This window comes from Sphaeramia orbicularis, chromosome 14 (assembly GCF_902148855.1).
Source record: "Sphaeramia orbicularis chromosome 14, fSphaOr1.1, whole genome shotgun sequence".
In the NCBI taxonomy this organism is placed as follows: domain Eukaryota; kingdom Metazoa; phylum Chordata; class Actinopteri; order Kurtiformes; family Apogonidae; genus Sphaeramia; species Sphaeramia orbicularis.
Genome location: NC_043970.1, coordinates 26,339,280 through 26,350,200, shown reverse-complemented (window position 1 = coordinate 26,350,200; position 10,921 = coordinate 26,339,280). Strand labels below are relative to the sequence as shown.

The 10,921-nt window shown below is 35.4% G+C and overlaps 1 protein-coding gene across 3 annotated transcripts; it reads left to right on the top strand.

Annotated features, from left to right (window-relative positions):
- Nucleotides 1-1,643: 1,643 nt before the first annotated feature.
- LOC115432896 (SLAIN motif-containing protein-like) lies at nt 1,644-10,514 on the top strand. Of its 3 annotated transcripts, XM_030153982.1 has the most exons (8): nt 1,644-2,214; nt 4,084-4,220; nt 4,321-4,437; nt 5,126-5,218; nt 5,303-5,590; nt 7,359-7,481; nt 7,985-8,223; nt 10,147-10,514. In XM_030153982.1, the coding sequence occupies exons 1-8, from the start codon at nt 1,814-1,816 to the stop codon at nt 10,150-10,152; spliced, it is 1,404 nt and encodes a 467-aa protein (XP_030009842.1). In that variant the 5' UTR covers nt 1,644-1,813; the 3' UTR covers nt 10,153-10,514. The 3 variants fall into 3 exon arrangements, with proteins under 3 accessions (XP_030009842.1, XP_030009841.1, XP_030009840.1); XM_030153981.1 differs by lacking the exon at nt 10,147-10,514 and having other exon boundaries at nt 7,359-7,476; nt 7,980-8,661; XM_030153980.1 differs by lacking the exon at nt 10,147-10,514 and having other exon boundaries at nt 1,645-2,214; nt 7,985-8,661.
- Nucleotides 10,515-10,921: the final 407 nt, after the last annotated feature.

Genomic DNA, 10,921 nt, shown 5'->3' with positions numbered 1-10,921 from the left:
CACCGTAGTCCAGAGGTTTTTAGGGCCCAGTCCACATACAGCCCAATTTGATCTCAACTGGGCTAGACCAGTAAAATACTATTATAAAATACTATCATAATAGCCTATAAATAATAACATCAAATGACAGGCATAACACATTTCATAATAAAGTTCAGGTTGTTTGTGGTTGTTTAGATTATTCACATTTTTTGTAAAAGGATAGTTGTGTGAGCTTGTGGGCTTGCATGTGTGTGTGTGTGTGTGTGTGTGTGTGTGTGTGTGTGGGGGGGGGGGGGGTACTGATTTTTAAACTTATATGTAAAGCACTTTGTGCTACAGCCTTAATGTATGAAAAGTGCTATATAAATAAAGACTGACTGATCGATTGATAGTTTGCTAGGAGGTGTCTGCGGAGAGGAAAGTCTGGGCATCCCTGCTTAGACTGTCGCCTCTGCAATGCGGTCCCGAATAAGCGGTAGAAAATAGATGGATGGTTGGATAGTTTGTAAATGTAAACATTTTTACTTTTTTTCACACTAATACAATGACAAAGAATTGGTGTTGTCATTATTTATAGGTTAAAATAATCCAGCGGTGTCAAACTGATTTTAATTCAGGGGCCTCATACAGCCCAATTTAATCTCAAGTGGTTCAGACCAGTAAAATATTTGAATAACTTGTAAATAATGACAACTCCAAATGTTTGTCTTTGTTTTAATGCAAAAAAGTAAAATTACTGTGTGAAATTGTGAAATTTGCAAACTATCCTTAAACAAAAAATATGAATGTGTTCATGTCACATTCACATTTACAGCAGTAAAATGCAACATACACATTCATGAAGCAGTAATATGAAGCTAAAAACATAATTTCTGTGAGTAAAACACTAGCAGGGACCAATTTATCCCACAATGACTCATTTTACTTTCACACTTGCATACCTTTCTTTCAGTAAGGTTTTCGATCCAGACTTTCTTATGTGTTGTGGACTATTTTCACTGTCTGGTATTGGTATTTAGGTATTGATCCTCCCCCGTTGCACCTACTTGTAAAAGGTGTGGTCAGAAATTCAATAGACCGCACCCTTGAACTCAAAGAGGGCATTGCAACAGTGGTGTTGAAATGACCTGCTAGGTTAGTTATTTTAACATTCAGCTGCCTTTAGATGCATTTTCAGTTCATCTATAAAAAGACACACTTGATCTCTGGGTAAAGGGAGGTTTTATATATCTGTAGGTGAAAGTATAAGCCCTCTGTGTTGTGTTAATCTATATGTGTGTCTGTGTGAGACAGGGAGCAGTATAATCTGATACGACCACACTTCTCAGTCTGACTTCCTCGGATGTGATGACAAGTACTTTTGAGAACAAAACGACACTGAGCAGAAGCATTTAATATGAGAGCCAAAGACAGAACATGTCCCATATACAAATATAACAAAAGCCTTTCACAATTTAACCTGAACAGCCAATGCTATTAACATGTATAATGACACAAACAGGTAAACAAACACCTTTACTGCAATTATTGTTACAGATGCATACATTTGTTGTGGATGTTTCTTTTTCTTAGCTGCACCTCACGAACTGTTTAATCCACTTAAGCTCATGATGCTTCTTTAAATCCATCCAATCTGTTGAGTGTCTGTACTTAACCCAACTCAACAAATCTGGGTCAATAAATAGAACTGATAGAACTGAAGATACAGGGTTGCTTTGCGTGAAGAACAGCATGACTCTAACTACAACCTGAAGGATTTACATTGCTTTATTATCTCATAAAACCTAATTAGACAACATTTAGAAGCAGCTTTGAGGATTTTGTTTGGAAAATGCAGCTCCAAAACCAACTGCAAAGAGACTGGAATGGTTATTTTTACAACCAGCCATCAGGAGAGGTTGACTCAAATCATCATCTCTTCCATGAGTTGAATTGCAGTTCTGTGCAGATGGACGGGAATTCAGATCCATACTGCAGCATCCGGATGGACAACGAAACACCGAAAGCAAAAAGCTGCAGCAGTCGGTCTTTTATCATGGATGCAAGGATAAGGCTAGACAGTCTGATGTCTGGGCGCAGTTCACCTGTGTCCTGTTGTGCCACGAGTGGAACAATGTACAACTATGACTACTCAACAGACAGTTGGGACATTGGTTTAATGGAGGAACAGTTTGCTTTGGATTTGGTAGAGCTCCTTGATTTAGAGGACGATGTGCAAGATGAAGAGAGCTGGTAGGTGTCAACAAGATTCTGAGTTTTCAGTGCCCCCTACTATCTAAAACATGTATAGAAGATCAGTTGTGTCAGTGTTGTTGACCGTGGTACACAGATCTGGAGGAGGTCCCTCAGTGGAAACCCACTGCTATTTGTATGTGTACTTGGATAGGGTAACTCCAAAGACCTACAACCATTTTTGTGGTGATTTCCAAATGTATTTTTCCATAAATTTCACCTTTCCTAACTGATTAATCACTATTTATTATAAATTTTTTCACAGCCAATATTTTCCAATATTTAACCCATAAAGACCCAAACAGCCACTGTCAACCAAACCATCTACTGATCTAAAATGTTTAATAACTTCTGAACCACTAAATCTATCAACACATTGAAGTAATTGGTATAAAATGCAGTTTGTCATCTTTTCGTGGTCATCAGATATGACCCATTTGAACATTCAGAGGCTCCATGGTGAACATGGAAACACCATCATCTTCTTCAACATTGATTCACCAGTAAAACCCATGGAGTTGGATCAATGACAGTGGATGGACACACTTGTTTATTGTTCAGTTAATGACATATTTTACTGAAAAAGTCACTATTTCTCCAGTGTTCTCTGTTTTTGGCATAATATCCTTTGACTGTACTCTAAGATTTAATGAACATCTACATGACCAGTGAATTGAATATAGGAAAATACATGATTTACACTGAAAAATGCAAAATACAGAGCATAATATTACAATAAATAGTGATAAATCGCTTAAGGAAGGTCCAATATAGAGAAAAATATATTTGGGAACTGCCACAAAAGTAGCACTAGGTCTTTATGGGTTAATTTACTGATCGTGTAGATGTTCATAGAAGTTCAGAGTAAATTCAAAGGTTATTATGTCAAAACAAAGAAAATTAAAGAAAAAGTGATTTTTTTTTCAACAAACATAGCATTAACTGAATGCTAAAAGTGTCTACAAACCCTGTCATTTGTCACGCTGGTGTTTCCATGTTCACTACAAAGCCTGATCAGCCAAATAGGTCATATCTGATGCCATTAAAAAGATGAGACTGAATTTACCCAAATTATTTAAATGTATTGATAAAATAGGAAGTTATTAAACATTTTAGATCAATAGATGCTTTTGGTTGGTGGCAGCTGTTTAGGTCTTTGAGGGTTAAATGCAGAAGTTAAATTTCCCTGTTGTGACACTAAAAGTGGCCTTTACCTATAGAAACTCTCATATAAACTGAATTTATTGAATTAGGTAAATAATTGATGATTTCACACTTGTCTACATACTACATTTACTGTATATACATTGTAATTTATTTATTATAAATTAACCTGTGGTGCAAAATGGACTGAAACCACTAAAATAGTAGTGGTAAGAATTTCTTTCAATGATAACCAATAATTCCTCTTAGAAATAATGTAAACAAAAACAAAGAGAAGCAGAGAGAACTTTCTACTGGTCAGACTAATCTGCTATATTTCATTTGTTTGTCAAAATCTCTCATTGATTTGTCTCATCTCATCTCTATTGATTTTGTTTCAAAGTGGAAGTTAACAAACAATCAAAATTTCTGGTGATTTTTTCTGGTTTTGAAAGTTGAGAAATGTATTAATTGATTTTGGAAGAACATGTGAATGAATTTTGGGTCAAATCCATGCAAAAGTATTCTCATATGGACAATGTGTTAAGTGTTTTTCAAAAGAGGGTATGATATTGAAAATGTAAACATTCCTGACACGTCTTGTTTGTTTGTTAAAATGTTACAGCAGATAAAAAAAAGAAACAACTACAGCCCAAAAAAGTGAAGGCTGGTTGATATTAATGGTCAGGATATGACTGTAGTGACTGAAACTAATGTTCCTGACAGGTTATATGAGTCTCCAAAGAAGCATGTATTTGTGGAGAGAAGTGAATCTGCTGTGAGCTGGTGCAGACACGTCCTGGATAAACGCAGTCCTGAGATGGAGGCAGCGTGTCGCCAACTAATGAACAGATTGGATTCAAGTAAGTACGAGGAACACGTGGTCATTGTCAGTCATGTCTAGAGGGAGTCTGAGGAAAGGTTCGTTGTTATGTGAGAGGTTTTCACTCTTTTTGTTGTCAGGAACCAGCTGTCACTACTACAGACGTCCTGCAGTTTTCCATCAAAGCCGTAACACTTCAGTGGACTCATGTATAGACAAAACTTCAGTCAACACAACCAGCAGTTCCAACAGCTTTGGTAACACAAAAGTCTCAAGACACTGTATTCTCATCATCTTTTATATAAATATCATGGAAGATTCTGATTTACTGATTTATTCTGAACATGCAATGAAATTTAACATATATGCGAACTAGCAAACCATACATAATAAGATAATTATCAAGAATCATAACAATCTTAGACAGAAGAACAGCACAATGGTTCCATTTACATGCCCGAAAAGGGGTGGGAAGAAGTGCAACTTATTTAATCCACCCCCTCTCCCTAAAATATTATAAATAATATATATGTCCCTCTTCCTTTTACACTACTCTTTTATATTTATATATCTATTCACACACACACACACACACACACACACACACACACACACACACACACACACATACAAGTACACATACATGCATACAAATACACATATAATCTTTTACCAATACATTTCTTAGTTGTGCTGGTGAATAAATAAACAAATAATAACTAACTCTAAGAAATATATATATATATATATATATATATATATATATATATATATATATATATATATATATATATAAATAACAGTGAAGATACTGAAATTGAACTGAAATAATAATAGTTACCGAAATCATGTAGAAATGCAGCAAAATATCATGATCAGTATAGAATAAGCTTTTATACCCACACTGAAGTGCTATTATGTATTAAAATGTACTGATCTAAACAGATTTCCATGATCTGAGCATGTCATCAGACTCAACCAGCTACAGACTGGACGACCTCACAGATGTTCACATCATGGCCCGATTACAGGAAGCCAGTGAGTACAGAAGCAACGTTTGCATCCACAGGACTTCACTTTGTCACACTGAGCCTCAGACGGAAACTCTGGTGTGTGTTTCAGGTTTACGACAGGACTCGCCTGTTCTACCCAGAAGTCCTGACTCACGGCTGGCACTTCCTTCTTACTTTAACACCACTGTTATAAATACTGGTGTTGATGACACCAGCCCAGGAAATCAAACACGGCCTTCATCTTCCCCTTGCTGGTGGTCCGGTCGCTCATCGCTCAACTCTTCTCCTTGTTCATCTCCAACACTGAAACCAAGGCAGAGCTGCCAAAGTCCAAAACTGGCCAGACTTCACCAGCAAGTCACCCAGTTTAAGCTGCTCAAACTCACCCAGGGTCAAGGTCTTTGTACAATCTTTGCATTTTAATGCTTTTTCAACCCCATCAGATTACATTTTGAAAACAGAATGAATTTTAATATTTTCTTTTCATTTGATTAACTGATTTAATGTGCATCTGACAGAATACAACATGACCTGTGCTCTTATATGAGGCCACCTTAAACCTTAACCCATGAAGACCAGGGCTATTTTTATGGCAGTTCACAAATGATTTTTTTTCTTTTTAGTTGAACCTCCTTTTTATTTATTTATTTTTTTAAAACATATTTATTGATCATCTTTTGATGCAGATTTAAATTACACTGAACATTTGAACATTCAATTTCAGAAGTATTAAACATGTCCCTTTCTTCCCAACCCCTCACCCTCCTGCCCCTGGTCCGACGTGACATACTTTCTCTGTCCATAGTGATAATAACAACAACAGTATTATTATTGTCACATCCTGAGTCATGATATTATCACCATAATTCACAATGATATGAATAGTAATAAAAAATAGCAAAGTACTCATAGAACAAAAAAGGTTAAAATAAATAAATAAATAAATAAATAAATAAATAAATAAATAGATAAATAAATAAATAAATAAATAAATAAATATAACTGAAAGAAAAGGAAAAAAAATTACAAAATAGCCTAATAGTAGACAAATCCGCTTTTTAACAATTACATCATTCATTCATTCATCATCTGAACTCGCTTTATTCTCACTAGGGTCGCAGGGGTTGCTGGAGCCAATCCTTGCTACTTAGGGCAAAGGCAGGGTACACCCTGTTGAACTTTCTTAAGTGACTTATCACTATTCATTGAAATATTATCATCTTTTGCTTTTTTTCAATGAAAATTTATTGATTGTATGGATGTTCATAAAAGTGCAAATTAAAGATGAGGGTTATTATATTTTCGGTATAATATCTCATTAATTGAATGTAAACAACTATCTCCATCCACTGTCATTGATCCAACTCCATGGGTTTTACCTGGGAATCAATGTTGTAGAAGATGACAGTGTTTCCACGTTCATTACGGAGCCTCTGAATGTCCAAATGGGTCACATCTGATGACCATGAAAAGATGACAAACTGTATTTTACACCAATTATTTACATGTATTGATAGGATTAGTGGATCAACAGGTATTAAACAGTTTAGATCAGTAGATGGTTTTGGTCAACGATGGATGTTTGGGTCTTCATGGGTTAAAGACCTAGAGTATTTTGGTGGTCTCTTCCAAATGAGTTTTTCTCCACATATAACCTTTCCTCAGTGGTTTTTCACCATTTATTATAATATTACCCCCTGCATTTTTCAGATGAATATCAGGTATTTTGCTTATTATAATTAGTTCACCGATAATGCAGATGTTTATAAAAGCGCAGAGTAAATTAAATTTTTCAGCAAAACATACCATTAAATTAACATAAAAAGTGTCTACACTGTCATTTGTCATCAAATTATATGGGTTTTACTGATGACTCAAGGTTAACAAATTGGTTACATAGCATGTTGATATAAAAAATAAAACAAGTCTGAGGCCACTAAAAAGCTGAAAAAGGGCATTCAACCGGAATTATTTACATGAACAAAAGGATTATCAATTCAAAAGTTCTTAAACATTTAGATCAATAGATGCTTTTGGTCACCAATGGCTGTTCACGTGTTTGAGGGTTAAAAATAAATTTAAAAATGCATGAAGCTAACAACTACTAAAGAGATTGGAGGGGGATATCTGAACTAATTTTGAGACTCAGATGTTTTGTGTGTCAGGACCAGGGAGGACCGGGTCACCTCTGAAGACCAGCCTCCGCTCCCTGCAGGCCGTGAGGAACAGCCGAAGTTTGGACGCTGATGACTGCAGCTTTACAAACCAGATCACTCCTCCTCCATCAGGTTGGGATCTACATGGTTATGTTGAGTGGAAGAAGAATTAGTTTTGGACATATTTGTTGAGTCAAAGAACTACAAGTAAATGTTAATGTTTTCAAAATTTAAATGAAAGTATGTCAGTAAAATGTATCAGTATCATCATCATATCATCATTTACTTATTTAAACCCTCATTTCCAATGGTGCTGAGGTAAAATAAAATAAAATAAAATAGATATGGATAGATGTTATTTGAACATAACTAGAATAGAATAGAGTAGAGTAGAGTAGAACAGAATAGAATAGAATAGAATAGAATAGAATAGAATAGAATAGAATAGAATTCAGAATTCTGACTTTAATCTCAGAATAATAATAAAAAAAAAATATACTGGAACATTTTTTTTGCCCCAGTGGCCCTAATCCTCTTCTGTAGAAATGCACTCGTCTTGTGACTATAATCACAATGAATTCACAGAGCTAAGTGAACAGTGTGTCTGTTAAAACCATTTCCTCCTTGTTTTCCAGGTGTATCATGTGTCAGAACAGGGTCAAGTTCCAGGCCTTGGTCTCATTCTGCTGCACACATGAACTCCGGCCGTTTGCTGGACTCTGTGAGAGACATCTCAGTCCGATCGGCAGCTGTGAAGAGGCTGCAGAGGTCTCAGTCGGTCAGCCCCTGCAGGATCCCTAACCCCTCAAAAGGACACTTCTCTGCTCAGGGCCGAGTCTTTGCATCACCTGAGAGGTCAACCAGACTGGCCTGGGTCAGAAACACAACATACTCTCAAAGATGAAAGGTGTCATTACCAGATATGGGTATTGTAACTATAGTTTTAGTTACTTTAATATACTAAAGGCGGAAGAAATGTAGGCAATATAAAAGAAAGATGAAGGTCTTTTATTCAACACACAGTCAATGCTATAAAAGAGAAAAATGCATTTGATCTAAATAAAACTACTAATTATAAAGTGCAGTGACAAAAAATTTAATTTCATTCACAAATACAGTGAGGTGAAAGTGTATGCTATCATTACTAATACTACTAATACTAATATTGAGGACCTCTGCATTGTGCTGAGGTACATTAACCCTTGAAGGCCTGGAACTATATTTATCAGAACTTCTAAATAATATTTTCTCTATATTTAACCATTTATTATAATTTCATCCTCTGCATTTTGCATTTTTCTGTGGAAATCTGGGATTTTTTAAAGATTTAATTTACTGAATATGTAGATGTTCATTAAAGCTCAGAGTAAATTCAAATGCTATTTCATCAAAACTGAGAAAACTGAAGAAACAGTGACTATATGACTATAATATATCATTAACAGAATGTAAAACAAGCATCTCCAGCCACTGTCATTAATTAAATTCCATTGGTTTTACTAGTGAATCAATGTTGTAGAAGATGACAGTGTTTCCACATTCACAGAGCCTCTGAACGTCCAAATGGGTCATATCTGATGACCATGAAGAGATGACAAACTGCATTTTACACCAATTATTTACAAGTATTGGTAGGATTAGTGGATCAACAGGTATTAAACAGTTTAGATCAGCAGATGCTTTTGGACACCAGTGTCTGTTATAGTTTTGAGGGTTAACTGAGTAAAAGTATTGTCAGATCATGAACAGAAAATGTTGTGCAGAGCCTCTGCAAAAGGAAGTGTGCACTCATACAAAGCAAAGCAGGTGACCGCCGCCTAATGTGAAGAGTATGCGTTACCAGGAAGCAGAGGTGTTGTTTTGATCATGATAATAGCTGTATTTTGTCTGTGTTTTTGTTAACAACACAATATCATCAAACACAACTTCTATTTTAATTTCAGGTGGTTAGAGAAAAACTAGATTGAGAGGTTGATTCTTAAAGTCTTTTTGTTGGAGAATTAAACACTTCAAGTAAATTTCTCTACTATGTTCCTCCATGTCACATCATGTTTGCATAAATTAATCATATCAGTCATTGTTCAGCTCTTTTTGAGCTTCTTTTTTACTTTATGCTTGAACTGGAATAATTTAATCCATATTGAACAATTTACATTGTTTTTCTGAGTATTTAACCTGTAGCCAAGAGTGCCAAACTGAATGGTTTACACATGGTTTATGATTTAGTTATCCACCCCCCACCCCCCCATTTGAATTATTTGATAGTATCACATCAATACTTCACACATTCAGATTCCTATATATCATTTAATGCTTAACCAACTTTCATTTTCATTTCTTTTATGTGTTCCTTCGATGAAAGTGCACAACAACACTATAACACAACATAAAATTCACTATACATAGAAAACAACATTTTTCATGATTGGAAAGGAGCAGTAAGAAGAATATAACTGATATTTTTAGTTGGCCCCTTAATACTTTATTGCAGATATCTTTGCATTTGGTTTGTCTGGTGGTTCTGTGGTTAGTGTGAAGTTTCAAAAACTGTGCCTATACCATCAGATAAATATGTAAAGTCATGATTGAATATTTAACTGATTAAAAGGGTTGTTTTTCTCTTTACATAATGGATGTAACAAAAAACGTTGTGATTGAATAATTGAAGGTTTGAACTCAACAGTTGGTGTTATGCAAAAATACTGGAACATAAAACCCTGCTGGGGCTGTAGGGAACAGTGTAGTGTTGAAGCTCCCTCTGCTGTTCATACTGTTAATAAACATTCTTTATCTGAAGCTCTAGAAAGTAAACAGTGACCTGTGCTATTCCTAGACCCCAGTGAAATGTGATCAACAGGAAGCAGCAATGAAAATCAAGCTTCTTGAATTTTTGCTCTTAAACAGCCGACAGCAAAGTGAAAGACTGGTGGAGAATGTGGCATAATGCATCACAGCTGTGGCTAAAAATCATTATTCTTCATGAGTTAAAACCTTAGTTACTAAAAGGTATAATAGTGTTATAATTATTCTGAGAACACTGCATTTTATTAATTTGACCAGTTGCCATTTTCTGCAAAACCTAAAAGAAAAATCATAGTATTTTCAATTGGAGTTTGGAAGAAATGTCAGTTATTTCTTGAATAAACAAATTGTACTCATACTGAACTCATACCTGTAAATACTAAAATTAGTGCCCTTCTAGCTCTTAGCTCACTGCAGCTAGGGGAAAATGTTTTTTCTACTGATGACACTTTAATACAAGGGTGGGTTGAATTTGCAAAGTTTAAAAATTACACTGAAGAAATTAACGGTCAAGTGTGTCAAACTCATTTAAGGTCAGAGGCCACATATAGACTAATTTAAGCTCAAGTAGGTCGAGCAAGTAAAATAATAGCCTGTAAATAATGACCACATGTCCAGGGTGCACCCCCCCCTTCGCCCATAAGTAGCTGGGATAGGCTCCAGTGAACCTAGTGAGGATAAAGCGGGTTCAGATAATGAATAAATAATGACAGCTCTAAAAGCTTTAACAATAGTATGCCTGTTACTAAATGTTTTGTGCCTTTGCAGAT

Excerpts from the sequence above, each read along its gene's own strand:
- LOC115432896 (XM_030153981.1), top strand. The coding sequence starts at position 1,814 with ATGCAGCTCCAAAACCAACTGCAAAGAGACTGGAATGGTTATTTTTAC. Across the intron at positions 4,221-4,320 it reads AATGAACAGATTGGATTCAA|GAACCAGCTGTCACTACTAC; the intron begins GTAAGTACGAGG and ends TTTTGTTGTCAG. Across the intron at positions 5,591-7,358 it reads CAAACTCACCCAGGGTCAAG|GACCAGGGAGGACCGGGTCA; the intron begins GTCTTTGTACAA and ends TTTGTGTGTCAG.